The 23,389-nt window shown below is 42.4% G+C and overlaps 2 protein-coding genes across 11 annotated transcripts in view; one reads left to right on the forward strand and one right to left on the reverse strand.

The window, feature by feature from the left end:
• The window catches only part of NUB1 (negative regulator of ubiquitin like proteins 1), a 374,246-nt gene that overhangs the window by 94,908 nt on the left and 255,949 nt on the right, over positions 1 to 23,389 (reverse strand). The window lies entirely within an intron of this gene.
• The window catches only part of XYLB (xylulokinase), a 142,566-nt gene that overhangs the window by 26,450 nt on the left and 92,727 nt on the right, over positions 1 to 23,389 (forward strand). For 7 of the 9 annotated variants that reach the window (XM_073334654.2, XM_073334655.2, XM_073334653.2 and 4 more), the window contains 6 exons: positions 1,190 to 1,308; positions 2,627 to 2,708; positions 6,265 to 6,305; positions 6,742 to 6,857; positions 7,672 to 7,787; positions 8,368 to 8,441. In XM_073334654.2, the coding sequence (XP_073190755.1) occupies positions 1,190 to 1,308; positions 2,627 to 2,708; positions 6,265 to 6,305; positions 6,742 to 6,857; positions 7,672 to 7,787; positions 8,368 to 8,441 (548 nt within the window). The remainder of the gene's footprint in view (positions 1 to 1,189; positions 1,309 to 2,626; positions 2,709 to 6,264; positions 6,306 to 6,741; positions 6,858 to 7,671; positions 7,788 to 8,367; positions 8,442 to 23,389) is intronic. The other 2 variants (XM_073334651.2, XM_073334652.2) reach the window with 2 other exon arrangements.

A 23,389-nucleotide genomic window follows, 5' to 3' on the forward strand; every position in this document is an offset into this window, starting at 1 on the left:
ATCTTAGACCAGTGCAGGGAATGAGAGTTGATGGTATTCAACATCTCCACAGTTAGTGCTCAGTCAATCATGGGTTTTAAAAACGTTTGTTCTTTTTAACTAGAGGAGAAGCTGGAGCAGTGTAAACATAGAGGGGAATGCAATGAGCTGTTGAGGCAGCCCTGTTCATTCAGAAGGCCTGATTAATCTAGTGTGCTAACTGCAGGGTTCAGATTTAGAGTCCCCTCAGCTCTAATCCTGGCTCTGACACTGACTCACCTATGTGGCCTTAGCCAATCATTAAGACCAAATTTTAAATGTGTCCAGTAATACACACATTGAACCTTATTTTTAGAGGTGTTGAGCATCCACAACTCTCATTGACTTCAGCTGGACTTGAAGGTATTCAACCAGTCTGAAAATCATGTCTTAATTGTATAAAACTGGACACCCAAAACTTGTATCACCCAAAATTAGAGGTTACTTTTTAAAATTTGGGCCATGACCTTTCTTGGTCAATTTCCCCATTTGTAAAGGAGGGTGATAATACAAACATAACCTCACAGGCATCTTAGGAGGATTAGTTACAGACAAATGATGGCCTAAAACCACAGCCCAACTAGGGTGCAGTGCAAAGGTGCATACCTCCTTAGTAGGAATTCCTGCACTATTGTGCCTAAAGCACAATTCCCTCGAATGCAGAGGGACTGCAGTTTGATTGGGTGCAGCATAGGCTTCATTTTCTGTTCGCCAGTGTTGAGGGGTTGCAGGATCTATCTGTACCTCCCCATTTATTTTGGGAGTCTAGCATCACTGGTTGGAGTGCAAGGACTTTGACTATATTCAGTTCCTATGCAGTGGGGAAGATTCCTTGCCCCCATCCCCTTTCCAAAATGAAAGCTACCACAAAGCTGTGAGTCAGTAACTGTACAGCATCCCTGTGCTCTGCTGAGCTGAGACCATTCCATTTCAGTATTAAATGTCCACTTTTATTTATAGTTTCTTTTCTGCCTTTAGGCAGGTGAAATCCTCTAATGCAGTATTCTTTTCTTTTCTTTTCTTTTCTTTTCTTTTCTTTTCTTTTCTTTTCTTTTCTTTTCTTTTCTTTTCTTTTCTTTTCTTTTCTTTTCTTTTCTTTTCTTTTCTTTTCATTAATCTATTCTTATGTTCCAAGATCTACATTTTGTGTTTGAATACTGTTGTCTCATAGGTTCTGGAATGAATTTACTGCAGATTCATGATAAAATATGGTCCACCGCCTGCCTCAATGCTTGTGCGCCTGGATTAGAAGAAAAGCTGGGACCTGTTGTGCCATCCAGCTCAGTATTGGTATGTGCCAGTGGAGGATAACTGCTGATGAACATGTAATTGGAAGATTTTGGTGCTATGCTCTGTGTGTAACAGATAGGGTCCCTCTTGGTGTATGTTTGCACAGAGATGCTGTGCTCTAGGGGTAGTCTCCAGAGCTGTTCTGGCTGACTAATATGTCCGGGAGTGCTGTGTAAGTGCATTCCAGAGCAGGAGTGCTGACCTCTTTGAAAGGATGCACAAGCCCTACTTTGGTGGCTGGTGGCTATCACTACCTTCATCACTAGATTCCTCTGGTTTTTGCATGCTGGGGATACAAAGACTAAGATTGTGGTGACCCTGTTGGCAGTCTTCAAATGATAAAAGTCTCTTCTCTCTCCTTGCACACCCACAAACACTTGTTTGACTTTAGACGAGAGAACAATGTTTACTGTATTCCTTTTATCATCAGTCAGTAACACTGAAGAAATAGAGCCTGACATTTAAGCTTCTCAAGTGCAGTATTGTGTGGTAGTTATAAAGTTTATCAGTTATCAGGTTTATTAAAAGCCCCTCAATTCGCCTAGCGTATCTTTTTGTTATATTGTCAAAACAAATCAGGTTGAATACCTTTTGAAAAAGATTGTGGTCTGAGCAGCACCACAAAATGAGAGATGTGCATGCGTGGGAATGGGGATAGCAGACACCCAGCCACTGTATAAGCACCAGTGAACATGGTTGACCCATCTGGGAGTGTGCTGTGATTCCAGTGCCAAGTGCTGGTCTTCTGGTATTGGCAGTGAAAACAGGAGCAGCGTTTTAGAAGTCATTTTAAGTGTCCTCTTATTTTAAAGAGTAATCTCTTCTTGCTACCGTTTGTTGTTGGTGAGACATAAAAGAATGGAATCCTCGACCCCTGAAATAAAAGATAATCGATGATAAACATTCATATCACATTTGACATAGTGATGCATACTAGCTGTATGTGTTTTTTTGGTTGCATATCAATCTGTATTCCTATCTAATTTTGAATAGTAATATATATGTATGTGGGTGTGGAACACAAGTGTATGTATATTTTGTGAATAACTGGAGGCAGATCTGAAGTCAGAATGCTGCTGCTGTCTTTACTGTTTCAGAATCTGATCTGAGGGATGTTTTCAGGAGGTTTTCTTGTTTGTATCTTACAAAAACGTTAGCTCAAGCGCTGCAATGTAAATGTAAAACAAATGTAAATAATTATTGCAGCTACGGTAGAAGTACTGTAGAATCAGCTGGATATCTGTGTTATAGACGTATTTTGACACTCTGGGATTAATTTGCACTTTTCAGCTTTCTTCATGTGTTGTTTACTCCTTAGGGCTCTGTTTCTCCATATTATATTCAGCGCTATGGGTTTAGTCCAGACTGTAAAGTAGTGACATTTACCGGGGACAATCCAGGTGAGATAATAAACAAATATGCTTCCATAGTTCTGTGTTTGTGTATTATCATATTCACTGAATAAATCTCATTAATTCTTAGATGATCTATATATGGTGAAAGAATATCACACAGGCACCTTTTTCCAGCAGCCTTTGTCACTGATTCTTCTGAGATACATACTTTGTATGGGATATATACTGCATATGGACTCCAAATGCATCTCATAATCATAGTGCACCTAAATTGCACCTTGATAATTTAGGTTTTGGTTTGTCCACACCTGAGAAACTTCCTTTGCCAATGAACACTTCCATTTTAGCTTGAGAAAAATCTATTGTTTAAAGAACTTGCATTTTCTCCTCCAAGCCTGAAGGTGGAAACTGAGATCAGAGGTTCACTCTAACTACTAGAACTTTTCTTCAATCAGGCTGTTAGTCCTGGGTATGAAGAAGATAAAACCTAGTTCAAACAAACATATATTTAAATTAATATAAACCTATTCCCAAACCTTTAAAAAGAAATCACCCGTTAAAACCTGAAAAAAGGTTTAAAAGAAAAATTCTATAAACAGGAAACCCTTAAAAAAGTAGTGCACAATTTCACATTAATAATCCAAAACACTAGCACTTGCTTTAATGATACTGCAGTGCTTTAGACAGTTACTTGTGTAGAATAAATACCATAGTTTTTTAAAAAGGAATAACACAGTGACAGAAGACAAACTTCATCACTACGAGATACAGTGTAAGCCTTACTTGAAAGAGACAGTGGGAAGTCAGGCATCAAAGTGCTTGAAAGTTTGTTTTTATTCTTTTAATCTCCCACCCTCATTAATCTTGTGGGTGCTGAAATTTTAATGATGCCCTTTACTAAAATTCTATTAAGAGATAATTGAAGGGGCTTCAAAATTCCCAGATATCCAAGATGTGCTAAATTTAGGGATGTTTGTGGAAGTTCTGAAAACTCCTATGGACAAGAGTGCAGAAGCACCATTTCTTGAGATTTTAAAATTATTTATCTGTATACAGTAGTGCTTACATGTCTGAACCAAGATAGGGGCTTCATTATGCTAGGCACTGTACATATGTATAGTAAAAGACAGAGTTATGGTCAAAATGGACCAGACTGGCAAAAGGGACTGTCATTGGCCCCCCTTTATATATGGGGAACTGAGGGAGATTAAGTGATTTGCCCAGAGGAACACAGGAAGTCTGTGGCAGAGCCAGGAATTGAACCAAGACATTCTAGATCCCAGATGGGTACTTCAACTGCAAGACTATCCTTCTATAAGGTTCAAATTCAGCAAAGGACTTAGGCATGTGAATAGTCCCACTGATGTCAGTAGGACACCTTGTCTGTTTAAGTACTTTACCAAAACAGGGTCTGAGATACTTAAAACTTGAGAGAACAAAACACTTGAACATATATCATAGAGAACAATCCTGTACTGGTGGAAAGTAGGAGTGCGTGGGCTAACAGGTGGCATCGGTGATCTTCCAGAAAACACCATCCTGGCCACTATGGATGTAGAAGCCCTCTACACCAACATTCCACACAAAGATGGACTACAAGCTATGAGGAACAGTATCCCTGATAATGTCACGGCAAACCTGGTGGCTGAACTTCGTGACTTTGTCCTCACCCACAACTATTTTACATTCGGGGACAGTGTATACCTACAAGTCAGCGGCACTGCTATGGGTACCCGCATGGCCCCACAGTATGCCAACATTTTTATGGCTGACTTAGAACAACGCTTCCTTAGCTCTCATCCCCAAATGCCCCTACTCGTGTTACATTGATGACTTCATCATCATCTGGACCCATGGAAAAGAAGCCCTTGAGGAATTGCACCATGATTTCAACAATTTCTATCCCACCGTCAACCTCAGCCTGGACCAGTCCACACAAGCGGTCCATTTCCTAGACACTACAGTGTTTATAAGCGATGGTCACATAAATACCACCCTGTACAGGAAACCTACTGACCGCTATACTTACCTACATGCCTTCAGCTTCCATCCAGGGGACACCACACAATCCATTGTCTACAGCCAAGCTTTAAGATACAACCGCATTTGCTCCAATCCCTCAGACAGAGACAAACACCGACAAGATCTCTATCAAGCATTCTTAAAACTACAATACCCACCTGCTGAAGAGAAAAAACAGATTGACAGAGACAGAAGAGTACCCAGAAGTCACCTACTACAGGACAGGCCCAACAAAGAAAATTACAGAATGCCACTAGCCGTCACCTTCAGCCCCAAACCTCTCCAGCGCATCATCAAAGATCTACACCCTATCCTGAAAGATGATCCCTCACTCTCACAGATCTTGGGAGACAGACCAGTTCTCACTTACAGACAGCCCCCCAACCTGAAGCAAATACTCACCAGCAACCACACACCAAAAACACTAACCCAGGAACCTATCCTTGCAACAAAGCCTGATGCCAACTGTGTCCACACATCTATTCAAGTGACACCATCATAGGACCTAATCACATCAGCCACGCCCTCAGGGACTTGTTCACCTGCACATCTACCAATGTGGTATATGCCATCATGTGCCAGCAAGGCCCCTCTGCCATGTACATTGGCCAAACCGGACAGTCTCTATGTAAAAGGATAAATGGACACAATCTGACATCAGGAATGATAACATTGAAAAACCAGTAGGAGAACACTTCAACCTCCCTGGTCACTCAGTAACAGACTTAAAGGTGGCAATTTTGCGACAGGTTTCAGAGTAGCAGCCGTGTTAGTCTGTATTCGCAAAAAGAAAAGGAGTACTAGTGGCACCTTAGAGACTAACCAATAAATTGGTTAGTCTCTAAGGTGCCACTAGTACTCCTTTTAATTTTGCAACAGAAAAGCTTCAAAAACAGACTCCAATGAGAAACTGCTGAACTGGAATTAATTTTCAAACTAGATACCATTAACTTGGGCTTGAATAGAGACTGGGAGTGGCTGGGTCATTACACAAATTGAATCTATTTCCCCATGTTAAGTATCCTCACACCTTCTTGTCAACTGTCTAAAATGGGCCATCTTGATTATCACTACAAAAGTTTTTTTTTCTCCTGCTGATAATATGCTCATCTTAATTAATTAGCCTCTTAGAGTTGGTATGGCAACTTTCGCCTTTTCATGTTCTCTGTATGTGTATATATATGTATCTTCTATATGTTCCATTCTATGCTTGGGATGAAGTGGGCTGTAACCCACAAAAGCTTATGCTCAAATAAATTTGTTAGTCTCTAAGGTGCCACAAGTACTCCTGTTCTTTTTGCGGATACAGACTAATACGGCTGCTACTCTGAAACAGGTGACATGATAAAATTTTTAATCTCCAACTCCTTTGATTCTATGATGCCCTATAATGACTAACTTCAGTATTTAGGGTGAATTTCTCCAAAGTAAACAAGGCCTACTCACCACTTAAATCCACTTTGAGGTTATGTTTGGGCCTTGTGCTGGCTTTCTGCACAGAATAGAATGTCCTCTCCAGTGCAGCATAATTACCTTGAATGCCTAGTTATTAATTGAACTATCTGATTTATGTTTTCAGCTTCACTTGCAGGAATGAAACTTGAAGAAGGGGACATTGCGGTAAGTCAATACACATTCATGAAAAATGTTCACATCACTGTGATAAAATTAGAGCTACTACAGAATGTAAAATAGGACCCTGGACAATAACCTTTGGTCCTCAACTAAACCAAAATAGAGAATTTGTTGATTTTCTGTGTACTGGAGTCAGACTGATTCTCATTTCAGTTCCTCCTGGAGCTGGATGTAGGATTTTAATCAAACTCATGGACTATTTTTAAGATAATGCCCCAAATTTATAAGTTGCTGGATCTCTATCTCTGGAACATATTTAATTGGGGTGACAACCTGAATCACCGCTTGCTATAATAAGAATCCAGTTCACTAAATGTGTGATTTAAAAACAATTAGCAGTAATAATAAATGGGTTTAATTTAATTTCTGTATTGCCTTCATGTGATACAATTATTATTATAACAATTATTTTCTTCTCCAGATTAGCCTTGGCACAAGCGACACATTGTTTCTTTGGATTAAAGAACCAGCGCCTGCATTAGAAGGTCATATTTTCTGCAATCCTGTTGACTCTCGAGCCTATATGGCACTTTTATGGTAACATCCTTTTACATGATTTTTCTCTTACATTTGGAGTCAACAAGATATTTTTTCTTGTTTCCTTTGCAAAATGTTAATGAATAAAAAATTCAATATTATGTACAGTATATGGCAATATTTGCAATCAACATTATGACATCCCCATTATTTAATTTGGGGAGCAGGAGCTGCAAAATTGTGAGGAATAAGCTCTGGTGCCAATAGAAGGGATGGGGTTCATTTTTGTATAATTTAAGGCTGGTGAGCATGAATCTAAGGCAGTGTATTAAATTTAGAGGAATAGAAATCACGTGAATGGTGATGGTTTGTGGGCTAGATCCTTGTCCTAAAATATATAACCTTTGCATTAGTAGTACAAAAGGGATTTAAAGGTACCTTTAAAGAGGCATCTGGAGATTCCTCTTTCATAGAGGGGAAGAACTGCTGCTGTTCTGGGACATGCTGGGTGTGTAGCTGGAACACGTCATCCTATGATATTCAGCTCCTGGAGTGGTCTCTAGGATAGCCATGTGGCTGCTCTAATTTGCCCAGGGAGATAGTTTGTCTCCTAAGCACCACCAGGGTCAAAGTAGGAGAAAAGGTTTGGAGCCACCTTTGTCTCTCCCACCTCAGTTGCACTGAGTTATAGTACTTTGGATTGAGACTTTCGAAGCAGTCTAAGGAATTTAGATATATGTTCCATTAATGTTAGTGACCGTTGTGTGTCTAAATCCTCTAGTGTTTCAAAATCCTCTTTAATAATCTGGGAGGTCCAAATGATTTGGAAAATGCCGCTTTTGAATATATAGTTAGTATTGTTGTTTGTTTTTAGTTTTAAGAATGGCTCTCTAATAAGAGAGAGGATCAGAGATGACTGTGCTTCAGGCTCCTGGGACGAATTCTCCAAAGCCCTAAAATGTACTGTTGTTGGAAACAATGGAAACCTAGGTATGAACCTTGACAAAGTTGGGAACTCCAGGGTTTACTTGGATACAGTCATTATTTCATAGGTAGTAGCTTCCTATCACTTGTTTCTTTCTTCTCTCCCTTTCCCACTTGCCCTGTATCTACTCATGCTACCGCTAAGATTTATTGTAACCTACATACACTATTTGTATACGCATGTATTTGGTTGGTAATTTCTGTTATATAGTGAGGCTGAGTTGCTGGATTTATCTTTTTTTATTATATGGTTTGTGTTTCTATTGAAGTATTAAAGGTGCCTGGAGTCAGAGATGCTTTTAAAAAACACATTCTTATAAATCAGTGGAAATAGAATAAATTCAATAAACGTGTGGACTGGAATTGGTCAAGAAACATTCCGTGATTTTATTTTGTGCATGTAAGATGCTATACAAAATTTAAATTTATTGTCTAATAAATCAAATTACTTTGTCTTGCTCCACTCTGTTACCATTCTGTACTCTTATGGGCATTATATACACTTGTTGTTTTAGCCATTTGCTGAAACTAATACTTTTTTGTGCCAGAAGAAAACATGACTATCTTTAATTTGTTTTGATTTAAGGTTTCTATTTTGATGTGATAGAGATTACTCCTGAAGCTGTTGGGATTCACAGATTCAACAGAGACAACAACAAGGTAGTAATAACCTATTTAACACATTGTAGTAAATCATGTTGTGTTCATGACTTAAAGGAGGCTCATCCCATCAAGGCCTGAGAACTTTGCTCTCTTCTGCATCTGCGGTTATTCCTTCTGGATTTCATATACTGATGTGATCCTTTGAGTGATTTTCTGAAGGCATTTTCTGGTCTGTGTCCCAGGCTTGGAGATATCCACAGTACTGACTCTGACCCCAGCTAGCTCATTATAAACTGGCCAATGTCTATTTATTGTGCACCTGGGTTAGGGGACTTGATGTGCTCTGAAGAGTGCAGTGCAAACCAAATAGTGCTAGGTTAACATAAGCTGTTGCCAAGCTGAGACTAAAGGTTTGATTTTTGTACACTGGCATCCATTTTCTGTGGGCACAAATAAATCACTTGTCTAAGGCAGTGTCTACACTACGGGGACTGTTGCGGAACACCTATGGTGCTGTAACTATGCCAGCATAACCTTGTAGTGCAGACACAGCCTACAGCAATGGAACATGTTTTTCTGTCACTGTAAGAACACCACGTCCCTGAACAAAGTTAGCTAGGGTGACAGAAGCTATCTGCTGTTAAGCTAGCTACATCTACATTGGGGGTTAGGTAAGTATAGCTATGGCACTCAGGGGTATGGATTTTCACAACCCTAAGTGCCATAGCTATGTTGACCTAAATTTTAAGTGTAGACCAGGCCAAAGTCCCTGATTTGCATACACAGGCAGAGGTGCACGTATCTTAGTGGCACAAATTATGGGCACAAATAATTGCTTGTTTAAGGATGAATTGAAATTTTGGCCTTAAAGTTACTTTTTTTGTCTAGCTCCTCCTAAATATATAAAGTAAAGAACTTTTCCTGCCTCTCTGTGTCTCTAACCAAATGATCTGAGAGCCATGTGGTGGGCTGTAATGAAACACTGGACCAAATCAAACTGGAATGAAAATAGAATACATTTTATGGAAAGAAAAGTTTTATGCAGGGATGACAGTAAAGACAAAGACTTACTGGTATGGGGGCCAGCTCTGGCCCCCGGAAGGGGCAGAGCCTTGGGCAGAAGGGGCGTGGCTGGGGGAGGTCAGAGTCCCCCAGCCAGCCCTTCCACACTGCCTAGCCCACACCGCCCGGGGCTCCAGCTGCGATTTAAAGGGCTTGGGGCTCTGGCCATTGTCATGGTAGCAGCAGTGGCGGCTAGAGCCCTGGGTCCTTTTATATCCCCGAGGCAGCTGCTCCTTTTGCCTCTCCCTGTCGGCGGCAGCTGTGGTGGGGCAAAAGGGGCAATGACATTAAAGCGCTGCCACAGCAGTGATTTTAAAGTCAGCTGGGTACGGGCTGGTTCTGGCGGCCACTTTTTACCGGTATGCCGTACCAGCCTGCACCGGCTTACTTTCACCCCTGGATTTATGTATTCCTTTTCTCTTTCGGGCAATGGATGTTAACTGGCTTCTCAGGTCTATCAGTAAAGATGCTAATGAGACTCAAACAATATGACTGGAAATTGTGATTAATCGTTGTTGAGTGAACAGAAATTGGTACAGTTTATCTTTATAACCTCACCAATCTCTTAAACTCTTACTGATTAAGTGTTTGCAAAGTTTTCTCTTACTGTTATCCAAATCATAGGCAGTTATTACATTGCATGGGAAAATGCTACAGATAATAAATAATTATTTGTGAAATGTAGCTTGCTTCAGGTTTGTATCTGGCTGGTTTCTTATTTTAGTTGCCTTTCTCATATTGAACATAACTAAAGGAAGAAAAAAAAATTTCTTTTGAGTGGCCTTTACATATTCCCGTTCTTGGTATATGTTGCCGTTGCAGCTCTGATAATAGAATGCTTCACAGCAGGTCCTGTTGGAGTGCTCTCATGTCCTCTTCTGACCTTCCCCCCTCCCCACTGTTCTGAATATTCTGAAGGTGAGGCTATGACAGGGGATGTAGCACACTGGCCACCTCAATTCCTTCCATGTGCAGTTGCAGATGGATTGGAAGCTTCCAGATCTGACTTGGATCCACTTCTTTAATCAAATAGTGCCATAGTTAGTTAAGAGTACAGTATTTTATTTTATAAAAGTATTTTATTTATTTATATGTTGAGACTCCCTTTAGGTTCTGCGCCTCAGTGCAGTCTTATGGATTCTGTGGTGGATCCAAAGGGAAAGCAGCCAGGTTTTAAGAGTAATCCTTTTTTTCCTGCTGTGTTCCTTGCCTCCAGCACCCCTACGAGGTGTCTATCATTCTTAGGAGAAGGACACATTCTTTCTTAGTGCAAAGTTTATAGCACCTTTACTTCAAGAGCCCAAAAGGAGCAGCAAAACTGGCTACCAATTCTTCTGTTACAGAAGGACCTAGTGGCCAGACCCTCCGGTGCTAATCAGTTTGGTTCTGTGAGTAAAGTTAGGTCTGGATCCTTTGAGAACTAAGAACCAGCAGCCTAAGGTTCTACAAAATGAATTGTCCTCCAATCCATGGAAAAGAGTAGAACTCTTGATATTGAGAGATTTTAAGTTGTCAGATCCTAGTTCCAAGAGTAGCAGAATGGTACATGTGTAGGCCTCTGTTAGCAGAGCCAGCCCTCTCAAAAGAGCCCGGACTCTCCTGGTTCGGAGCAGACTGGTATTGCGTGATGCTGCCTCCATTTTTATGTCCAAGCACTGTCTGGAATCCCTTTCATATTATTTGGGATTAATTCCAATGTCAGCCTCAAATCCTAAAATGAAGGCAGGTGATATGAGTGTTACCAATCCAAAAATCATCTCCAGTGCTGAGGAGCCACCTGTGCCAAAGTTAACAATTATAGCCCAATACATCGCTCAGATCCTCAAATAGCCTCAGATCCAGAAGACACTAACAATTACAGGATAAAAGGGAAGTAATAGAGGCACCTTCTCTGCTTTCCCCTGTGGGGAAAAGACAAAAGGTTATGGAGCATAGCCAAATCTTCCTGAACTGTCTCTTCCCTCTCCTACATCTCGTACAGGCTCTCTGGGAAAATTATCTTCCCCTTTTTTAGTTTTTAAGTTTGCCTAGACCTCTAGTGTCACTGTCTCCAACTACCTGAGATCTAAGGTTGGATCCACACTCCAGTGTGGCATCAGACAGACAGGTTACTTTCTACCTTGGTTCTGTTTTGCTTACAAAACATATACTCTCAATGACCCATACTCACACAGAACACACCTACATCCAGGTGGGTTCCATGATACAGAAGCTGATTCTGAGTACTGCCAAGACTGGCAGTGTCCTTCTTGAGCTGGATGGTCCTATTGGCTGTCTCCTAGATATTATGAGGAAGCTGAACATATGTAGTCATACGGGGAGTTGTCCCCTCTGAGACCTCTGGGTGCCCCCAAATCTGTCTACATCAGCAGGTATAGACAGCAATCTCCAGTGGTGGTCCCAGATACTCTTTCAGAAGAAGAACCAATGTAGAGTTCTAGGGCACTGATTTAGAGACTGGAGACCAAATCTTTCCAGGTGATAATGTAGGAATTGCATAGCATCTTCACTGTCTGAAGTCACAGTATAGTTCCATGGCTTGGTCTCTAGAAGGGCTTCCACTTTGAATATACCATCAGTCTCTATAAAAGAGATCTCTCATCTAATTTTTTATAACTTGGGGGCTCCTTCTAATTCAAAGATCACTCTAACAGTATTGGAAGTACTTTTGAAGCCACCTAAAATAATTTGATTTAATCCAGTTATGAGTCTGGTCATGTTGAAAAAAGCAGCTGCCCTATGAAGAGTTCTTGCTGTTTCACACTCACCTTGCTCCCAAGCTCACTGGTGGTGGCTGCAGCTGTTCAACAAGCAAAAAGATAGTGAGGTGCATTCTGCTCTGTTTGATAGGGAAGGTGGAAAATTAGACACTTTAGGGAGGAAGATCATCTTCAGATATGGCTTCTGTTATGCAGGAGGTCAGACTAGATGATCATAGTGATCCCTTCTGGCCTTAGAATCTGTACCACAGACAGAAATATCCTTCTTCACTTTCCTCCTTATATGTTACCCATAGGTGTCCTTATCAACAACAGCAGCCTGTTCCTCAGCAACAACAAAGGAGAAAGGAACCACAAACTTTGTCCCCAGAGAAGGCAGACAGCCTCATCCTCTTGCCTTAGATTTCACAGGAGGAGCGAGAACTACAATCCAATTTCCAATCAACCTCTGACTCTTCCTTTGGAGATAGGTTTCAGAGTAACAGCCGTGTTAGTCTGTATTCGCAAAAAGAAAAGGAGTACTTGTGGCACCTTAGCGACTAATCAATTTATTTGAGCATAAGCTTTCGTGAGCTACAGCTCAAGCTTATGCTCAAATAAATTGGTTAGTCTCTAAGGTGCCACAAGTACTCCTTTCCTTTGGAGATAGATATTCCAACTATTTCCATCAATAGAGTGCCATCTCCATGAAAAGTGAACCCCAGAGATAGTGCCAGAATGCTGTTGGACACAGTTTGACTCCTTCCCTCCCTATTCAGTGACTCCTCTCACGAGAATCTAGTAAGAACAGAGGTTCTCTCCATTCTAGAAGCAGGGGCCATTAGGGAGGTGCTGAGAGGAGCAGGGGTTTTATTTAAGATACTTCCTGATCCCAAAAAATGATGGTAGACTGAGGCCCATCTTTGACCTCAGAACATTTAATTCTTCCATCAGGAAGTTCAGATTCCTATGATGACCTATGCTTTCACAATTCACTCTTTACCCACCCAAGATTGGTTCAGAACTCTGTCTCAAAGATGCATACTTCCATACATATGTATCTCAGACCTTCTCATCTCAAATACTTCCATTTTATGTTTGGGGAAGATTGCTATCAGGACAAGGTTCTTCCATTTGGTCTTTCTCCCACTGCTCAGTCATAGCAGTACAGTGTGGAGCATTGTGACACAGCTCCTGAAAGCCAGTAACAGTCTCTCATAGACTTTAAGGTCAGAAGGGACCATTATGATCGTCTAGTCCGACCTCCTGCACAACGCAGGCCACAGAATCTCACCCACCCACTCCTGTAACAAACCCCTGACCTATGAATGAGCTACTGAAGTCCTCAACTTGTGGTTTAAAGACTTCAAGGTGCTGAGAATCCTCCATCAAGTGACCTGTGCCCTATGCTGCAGAGGAAGGCGAAAACCCCCAGAGCCTCTGCCAATCTGTCCTGGAGGAAAATTCCTTCCCAATCCCAAATATGGTAATCAGCTAAACCCTGAGCATGTGGGCAAGACCTTGAAAATGGGAATAATAGAAATGGGATGAAATTTAATAGTGCAAAGTGCAAGGTCATGAATGTAGGGACTAACAACAAGAATTTTTGCTATAAACTCAGGATTTATCAGTTGGAAGTGACAGAGGAGGAGAAAGACCAAAGTTCATTAGTTTATTACTACTGAGCCGCCAATGTGATACATCTGTGAAAAAGGCTAATACAGTCTTAGGATTCATTAGGCGAGGTATTTCCAGTCGAGATAGGGAAGTGTCCATTATACAAGGCACTGGCAAGACCTCATCTGGAATACTGTGTGCAGCTCTGGTCTCCTATGTTTAAGATGAATTGAAACTGGAACAGGAGCAGAGGAGGGCTACTAGGATGATCTGAGGAATGGAAAACCTACTTTATGAGAGGAGACTCAGAGCTTGGCTTGTTTTGCCTAACCAAAAGAAGGCTGAGGGGAGATATGGTTGCTCTCTACAAGTACATCAGAGGGATAAATACCAGGGAGGGAGAGAGAAAAGTTATTTAAGTTAACCACCAGTGTGGGCACAAGAAGAAATGGATATAAACTGGCCGTCAACAAGTTTAGTCTTGAAATTAAATGAAGGTTTCTAACCATCAGAGGAGTGAAGTTCTGGAACAGGCTTCCAAGGGGAGCAGTGGGTGCAAAAGAAACTATCTAGCTTCAATACTAAGCTTGATAAGATTATGGAGGGGATGGCATGATGAGATGCCTATAATAGTATGTAGCCATGCTGCGACTCCTAGCAGCAAATATCTCCAATGCCCAGTGATGGGATACTAGATGAGGAGGGCTCTGGGTTACTACAGAGAATTCTTTCCAAGGCATCTGGCCAGTGGGTCTTGGCCAAATGCTTAGGGTCTAACTGCTTGCCATATTTGGGGTCAGGAAGGAATTTTCCCCGGTGGGTCAGATTGGGAGAGGTTTTCACCTTCCTCTGCAGCATAGGCGCAGGACGCTTGCAGATTTAAAGTAGTGTAGATCGTGGATTCTCTGTAACTTGAAGTCTTTAAATCATGATTTGAGGACTTCATTAACCCAACCAGAAGCTATTGATCTATTACAGGAGTGGGTGGCTGAGGCTCTGTGGCCTGCACTGTGCAGGAGGTCAGACTAGATGATCATGAGGATCAGGGTGTTTGGTTCCCACACTTATCCACGTGGATTAGGCTATGTATTCAGGAGAGTTACAAGTTAGCCTCAGTCCTTCTTCCTGCTAAGATTAAGGCACACTCCACTAGGGCTAAGTCAGTCCCTCCTGAGTGCCATAAACATGGCCCTATTATTGAAGTGTGCAAAGCACCAACTTGGAACTCTATACATACATTCATGAAACATTATGCTCTTGTGTGGATGGGTCATTACACAAAGTAAAACTATTTCCTCATGCTTATTTTCTCCCCCTACTGTTACTCACACCTTCTTGTCTACTGTTGGAAATGGGCCATCCTGATTATCACTACAAAAGGGTTTTTTCTCCTGCTGATAATAGTTCACCTTAACTGATCACTCTCGTTATAGTGGGTATGGCAACACCCATTTTTTCATGTTCTCTGTGTGTGTATATATATTTCTTCCTACTGTATTTTCCATTGTATGAATCCAATGAAGTGGGTTTTAGCGCACAAAAGCTTATGTTCAAATAAATTTGTTAGTCTCTAAGGTGCCACAAGTATGCCTCGTTCTTTTTGCTGATACAGACTAACATGACTACCATTCTGAAAATTATGCTCTTGATTTAGCTTCCAGGTCCAATGCACAATTTGGTAGGGCAGTACTTCAGTTGCTGTTTAATTAGGACTAGAGCTGGGTGAAATTTTTTAGCCGAATAATATATTTCCCAGGGACATTTACTGCTGTCTCATCTATAGAAATGACTAACACAAGGATAACTCCTGAACTAGAGTTTCCATTATTGTACTTTTCTCCTTTATTGGGCAGGTCAGAATCTCCACCAGTGCAACCCAGAGTATCTGTCATGAAGATATCATTGTGACCTCAGGTTAAGGAAAAGGAAATGCCTTCTACTCTTTAATGAGTGGTGAGTGGTAGGCTCCTTCAGTACCAATTTTGGAAGATTTTTCATCTTTGTAGGCATCCAGTAGAGAAGAGTCCTTGGAGCCTTGATTACTCTCAGTGGTTCCATCAATGGATAGAAAACATGACAGAGGAAGTTCCTCTTGGACCACTGCTTTTAAGACTCCATCTCAGGAACTATCTTTTGGTCCTTGGGGTCCACCACTTTGGTGTAATATGCCCTGTCCATGCAGTTTTCAACTTTGGCCCTACTGGTGCCCTTGGCCTCAGCACTTAAGAAACCCACAGAGGTTCATGTTCAAGTCAACAGGGTATGAGTCAGCTAGCTTTTGGGAACCTTGTGAATGTTGTTCATCAGATAAGTACATATCGTTTAGAAAAGAAAATCTACTTGATACTTCTTTGTACACTTCACCTCTCCTCTTCATATGAGCTTCAAGTGTATCAATTATAGTGTAGTAAGTAGATACGCGAAATTTGTCTCTAGGATTCAGTGCTGTTTCTGTTGCACTGCTATCATCTGCATGTTTTTTCCTGATTCGTTTGCGGGACTGGGCTTCTTCGTAGTTAGTATCAGGCAAGATATCTTTTGATGTGTCTTCAAATCTTTCAAAATAATTCCTCAAAGTGTGTAAGTGGTCTGCTAATGATTGACAGAGGTCTGCACATGTTTTCAAATCAATTCTTTTTCTTGGAAAGCTTGACTTGTGTGGTAAAAGTGTTGTAAAATTTCATTCCACATGGTCAACATGAATACAAACTCTAGTTTTTGCATCTTGTTTGCAATGTTTTCTGCCTCTTGTATAGTTTCTCCCTTTTGTGATTGGTCTTCAGCTATACTTTCTAATGCATCCACAATCTTTGAGTAGGACTCCAGAATTGCACTTGTTGCCACTGCATGTGCCTCCCAGCGAGTATTAGAAAGAGATTTCAACACATGATCATTGCCCAAATGTGTTTTAAGAACTGCCCATAGGTGTGTTGAGGCAGAGAAAAATGTATAAAGTAATTGGACTGTTGAGAAAAAACTTACTGCCACCGGACAACAATCAGCAGCACTGCGGCCAACAAGATTGAGAGAGTGTGCAGCACATGGTATGAATATGGCATATTTGTTCTGTTCTAAAAGCTTCTGCATTCCTTGATAACGCCCTGGCGTTGTCAGCATTGTCATAAGATTGACCTCTGCACTTTGAGAAATCTGTTTTGCAAACTTGGCACAGATAATGCAGTACTTGATTTGCCATTTCTTCACCAGTGTAGCTTTTCAAATTGAGGAATGTCGTAAATCGTTCAGCTGGTTTTCCATCTGTGGGATACACATATCTTAGTACAATGCTCAGTTGATCAATATGTGAAAGATCAGGTGTAGAGTCGACAGATAAACTGAAATACCCAGTAGTACTTATTTCATCCACAATAGCTGAATGAACTTTGTCACTCATTAGACCAATGAGTTCATCACATATTGTCTTGGATAAGTATGATGGGTTACCTTTGCCAGCATTCCCATATTTTGAGATATGGCCTGCTAAAAATGGGTCAAACTGAGCCATAAGCTCCAACAATCCCAAGAAATTTCCATTCTGCAATGATCCAAATGTGTCATCTGATCCCCGGAAAGGCAGACCACGTTCAGCTGATGTTTGAATAACAGCTATAACACGCTGCAAGACATGTTGCCAGTATTCACGCTCCCCTTTAATTTGTTCTTCCAATTTTTGTGTCAATCCAAAGCCCTGTCTTCGATTTAAACATGTCAACATTGAATCTATGTGAATAGTGCTATTTTCATGTTGTTCAATTAAAACAGTATTCTGCCAGTCACTAAATCCATCGGCAGCAAACCGGGATGTTGAAGGCTTATATGCAAAAGGTTTGCAAACAAAACAGTACACAGATCCTGTTGATGGTGAATACAGTAGCCATTCTCGAGTGTATTTCTCACCATTCACTTTCATGCTGAAAAATATTTTTTGTGGACAGTATCTTGCTTGTTTGCCATTGGTAAAAGTCCAACGTGGTTTCTCAAATGACCCAGTGTGGTGTTGACAGTCATTTGGTACATGATCTATCCAGTAAGCTAAATCATAGGTACTGAAATCAACCCACATACCAGGATCTTTTCTCCCATTATTTACAGCACAAGCAGGTTCAGTCTCTGACACATCCACACCTTCTAGAACAATGTCTGTTTTACCACCAGGAGTAGGATGATCAGTTACAGTTTCTGACACATCCACATGTTCTGGAATGGTGTTTGTTTCACCAACAGAAGAAGGGTCAGTCTCTGAAACACCTACAGGGTTTGGAACGATGTCTGTGCTACTGAGAGAAGATGTTGCTTCTGATGGATTCACTTCGTAAAATGATGTCAACTTTGGAAGATTTTGGAAAATTTCACTAGTTTTTTGTTTCTTTTCTTCCACCAGTTTACGTTTCTGTGCTCCACTCAGTTGGTTATGTTTCATCCTGCCCCCTATCTCAGTTATCTGAACTAAAAAAAACCAAATTATACAATGTACACTATTTTTATGTGTGTGTATGTGTGTGTATATATATATGCATATATGAAATCAAGTACATATAACTCAGAAGAATATATCAATAATAAAACAAATGTATTGCAATACATGACAGGATCTGATTTCCTCGCATTTTTTGATCTACGTTAGTGGGACGCCCCCCTGGTTTAGGTGGGGCTAAGTAATAAAAAAAAACAGAAAAACGGGGGAAGAGTGTGTAGTGGAGTGTAAGGAAGTCTAACAAAGTTCTGATTTTTCCCATGATGACTACTTGGATGCTTTTTTGGAAATATCAAATATTAATTTTTTTAAAAATATATATATATTATTTTGGTGCCCTCTGCTTTGCTGGTGCCCTAAGCATGTGCTTAGTCTGCCTATTGGGTAATCCAGCCCTGAGGTCACAGCTAGGTGTCAATAATGGCTACTTTTCTGATTCCATGGTCAGATCAACTGCTCTTCTTGTTCCTTACGTTTCCAGACTGTTAAGGAAAGTGAGACAAGACAAAGCTCAGATGATCCTGGTGGCTTCAGCATGACCTTGTCAGTTTTGGTGTTCAGACCTGCTGCATCTCTTCAGTCATCAGCTCATAGCTCTTCTACTTCCGATGGATATAATTTCGCAGAATTCCAGTTGCATACTATGATGTTTCCCAGGGTACTATCTGGACTGTTTAACAGCTGTGTCCCCCTTAACTCTCTAGCCTGGGGTACCTTTTACACAGCTTTGCTGTCAGAACATCCATTCTTCTTCAACTGCTGTCCCTGTGGGTGCTCCACTTCATTTGTCGGTGTGTCCTGGCACCGTCAATCGGAGATTAATGGTAGCAATGTCTGCACAGGTCACGCGCGTGCAGTAGGCATCTCGCAGTGCCATTGGTGCGTCTAGTGTGTGCACGACCCTAGCCCTCTAGTTCCTTCTCAGCCATCCTCGGCTGAAGATGGAGTTTAGGGGCGGTGTTTATTACTCTTGCCAAACCTTTAAAAAAGATAGCAGTTTAAATAGTTATTTAGTCTTTTAAAAGTTATAGTTAGTGTTAGTGATAGTTTTAAGAATTAAAAAGTTTACTTTTCCAGTTTATTTACCCTCTCCGCACCGGGGTCAGTTACCTGTCAGAGATGCCTGGCTCCCCAGGCTTTAAGCGATGCAGCTCTTGCTGTGAAGCAATGCCCGTTTCGGATGGACACTCTTTATGTGCACCCACTGCAGGAATCTGAAAGTGAGAGCCTGGTATGATCTCCACTTGAAAATGATATTGATGGAGAAATCTCTCCAAACAGCCAGGCCAATGGACCTCCTCTCCAGGCACCCCCGCTGCAGAGACAGGAGACATGTCTTCCTCTAAAATAGCAAAGAAGAGGGCGCAGACGTCTCCGCAGAGAACACCGCAGAAACATAGGTGGTCTCCTGCCAGGTCACTACCCCTGATGCCGACACATGCTTGGATGAGCACCTACGACGCTCTGGGCACCTCTGGCACTGCCGAGTCCCGAGCGAAGGAGATGGAGTCGAGGCACAGATGGCAACATGCCTCTTTCACAGCACCAAATTCACCCGTAAGGGACTGGTGCTGAGCATCTCCTCAGGCACCATGTCTCCGCCCCCCGGCACTGACATTGCCATTGGCAGTAGCTGAGAAAACCAAGTCAGCGCTGACTAACTCAACATCCCATCTGAAGGTACCGATTAGAGCACCCCCATTGGCGCTGACAGCACTGACATCAGAACTGCCACAGAAATTAGTGCAACAGAGAGTCTTGGCTGTGTCATCAACACAGCAGTCTTCACTACTTGGTACCGAGGGCTCTCCCTTAAGTTATAGAAGAGATCCCCATACTTCTCATGGCGTGGTACACTTGTCCAGTGATGATGATGATGATGTGCGGGAACCATGCACTGTCTTGCCTCACCACTCATCACTAAAAGACCGACAACCCAACCTGGAGCCAGATGGGTCCTAAATACCTTTATAACCAGCTGGCCCAACCGTGGTAACGGACCACTATGGATGTATACACCGATGGCCTTACCAATGTAATGGGCACATTGGGAACCCTGGGCAACTTACTGGGGCCCCCAATCCAGGCCACCCACGGCTCAGAGGCGAGCTGAGGTCTAATCCCATGTCTCCCACCCCGCAACCAACAGAGGCTCAGGATGTTGGGGACAACACAGTAACAGCTGCTGATCAGGAAGCGACATCTCCTGCTCACTATTCTTCCTTCTCCCCGGCTGAGGCAATTATGCCACTGCCGCCTACCTCGGCGGATGACTTCATACAGTTCCAGGAACTGTTTAAGTGGGTAGCCCAAAGCCAGGACATCCCATTGGAGGAAGTGCAGACAAACCAACACAAGCTGGTACAAATCTTACAACCTGCATTCACTTCCAAAATTGCTCTGCCAATCAATGATGTGATCTTAGAACCAGCAGAGACAGTCGGGCAGACACCGGGCTCAATTCTGCCAACATGCAAAAGGGCAGATAGAAAGTATTACATCCCCAACAAAGGGGTGGACTTCCTTTTCTCACATCTGCCTCCCAACTCCTTGGTGGTCGATGTCGCTAACCAACTTGGCAAACAACTACAGTTTCGATCAACTACACAAGACAAAGAACGCCGGAGGCTCGACCTCTTTGGATGAAAAATTTACTCCTCAGCGACATTACAATTCTGAATCGCCAACTATTTGGCCTTGCTGGCCAAATACAGTTATGATGATTATGGGAAACTCAGCTCATTGACAGTGGAGCTTCCCAAGGAGAAACAATCACAATTCTGTGCCATTGTAAATGAGGGTCAACTCTTACTTGCCAAAACAGCCCTCCAAGCATCTTTGGACGTTGCAGACATGGCAGCCAGAACCACGGCCATGGCCGTAGTCAGGCCCTGGCCATCCTGGTTGCAATCCTGTGGCATAGCTAAAGAACTCCAAAACAAGGTCGAGGACCTACCTCTTGACCAAGAGAAGCTCTTTTTGAACAAGACAGACGAGGGGTTCCACTCAGTGAAGGATTGCTGAGCCACCCTTCACACTTTGCGGATGTACACTCCACCTGTGAAGAGAAGATGATACCAGCCTTATCAGGGGAACGGGGATTCCTCTTCCAACTGACAACAACAGTGACAATACGAGAACGAAACGTATCACCAATGGTTGCAGCGACGGAGAACACCTCAAACTCAACCATTGACTTCTCAATCGGCTCTGCCCAAGCCACAGTTTTGAAGTTTTGGTCGAGGGTGTGGTCGATCTCCCTCACCAGGCAGCTCTTTCACCTAATCCATCCTCATGCTTTGGACACTGCTTTTGCCCATTCTACCACATCTGGATGTCAACAACAACGGACCAATGGGTGTTAGAGATTGTAAGATTGGGATATACCATTCCCTTTACCTCCTGACCACCTACCCTCTCACCCTCCCTGTCCCTCTTCAGGGACCCTTCTCACACGCACCTGTTACGACAAGTAGTCGATCATCTTCTACAACTAGGTGCCGTGGAATAAGTACCTTCAGAGTACACAGGGAAGGGGTTCTACTCCCACTACTTCTTGACCCAGAACAAGAAGTGGGGATGGAGACCTGTTTTGGATCTCAGGAAAGTCAAGTTCATACACAGTCAGAAGTTCAAAATGGTGACACTGGGCACGATACTTCCAGCGCTGCAAAAGGGGGACTGGTTTTCAGGACTCAACCTTCAAGATGCTTATTTTCATATTACTATATACCCCATTCACAGGAAATTCCTGCATTTCACAGTAGGACATGATCACTTCCAGTACACAGTACTACCTTTTGGCCTATCCACTGCACCAAGAGTTTTCTTCAAAACCCTGGTGATAGTAGTGGCACATCTACACAAACAGGAATAATGATTTTCCCTTACCTGAATGATTGCCTTCTCAAAGGCCCAACTCAACAAGAAGCACTGGACTCAGTCCAGACAACAATCACACAATTCAGGGATCTAGGGCTACAGATAAATGAATGAAAATCCACTCTAATCCCTGTTCAACAACTAGACTTCACTGGGGCACATCTCAATGCCATAGAAACCAAGGCATCCCTGCCCCTGAACAGATTCACAATTCTGACCAACCTTATCTCACAGGTAAGAGTCAGCCCCCAAATACTGGCTCGTCCTGTCCTGTAACTGCTAGGACACATGACAGCCACAACAATCATGGTATGACACACAAGACTACATATGTGCTGCCTACAGGGCTGGCTGAGCTCGGTATACATACCCAGCAAGCACAGCTTGCACAAACGACTTACAGTACCACCCCATGTTCTGAGCTCTTTACATTGGTGGACAAGACCAGACAATGTATGCAGGGGCATACCGTTCCAACAGGAACCCCCATCAATAATAATCATGACAGATGCTTCGCTGATAGGCTGGGGTGCCCTTATGCACCTGCACACAGTTCAAGGCAAATGGTCTCTTTCGGAGACTCAGTTACACATCAATCTACTAGAACTATGTGCTATCCACAATGCCTGCAGACATTCCTACCACACATAATGAATGAATCCATTCGCATTATGACCGACAACATTGCCTGCGTGTTTTACATCAATCAACACGGGGGCACTCGATCTCACTTACTGTGCACTGAAGTCATGTAACCATGGAACTGGTGCATACACCACAACATAAACATTTCGGCCTTCTACCTTGCTGGCTATCAGAAAGTGATGGCGGACACGCTAAATGGGTACTTCTCTCAAGACCACACGTGGGAAATGAATGGGAGAGTCTTGCTCTCCATTTTCTGCCGGTGGTGATACACAAGATACGAACAGACAATGCCAAGGTTATCTTCATAGTCCTGACATGGCCCAGACAAGCATGGTACCCTTACTTGATGTGCATGGTGATATGTGCCCCTCTAACTCTCCCTCGTCATCTGGACCTGCTGTCTCAGAACAACAGTCACACTCTTCACCCGAACCCAGAGAAACTCCACCTGCAAGCGTGGCTCGTACATGGTTCCATCATGGCAAACTAGCCTGCTTGGAACAAGTTAAACATGTTACTAAACAGCAGAAAAGTGATCATGCATAACACTTACCTTCAAAAATGGAAGTGATTCTCCTCCTGGTGTTAAGAAAAACACATGACAGCTTCAACAGCACCATTAA

The sequence above is a fragment of the Lepidochelys kempii genome, chromosome 2, assembly GCF_965140285.1.
Source record: "Lepidochelys kempii isolate rLepKem1 chromosome 2, rLepKem1.hap1, whole genome shotgun sequence".
Taxonomy (NCBI): Eukaryota; Metazoa; Chordata; order Testudines; family Cheloniidae; genus Lepidochelys; species Lepidochelys kempii.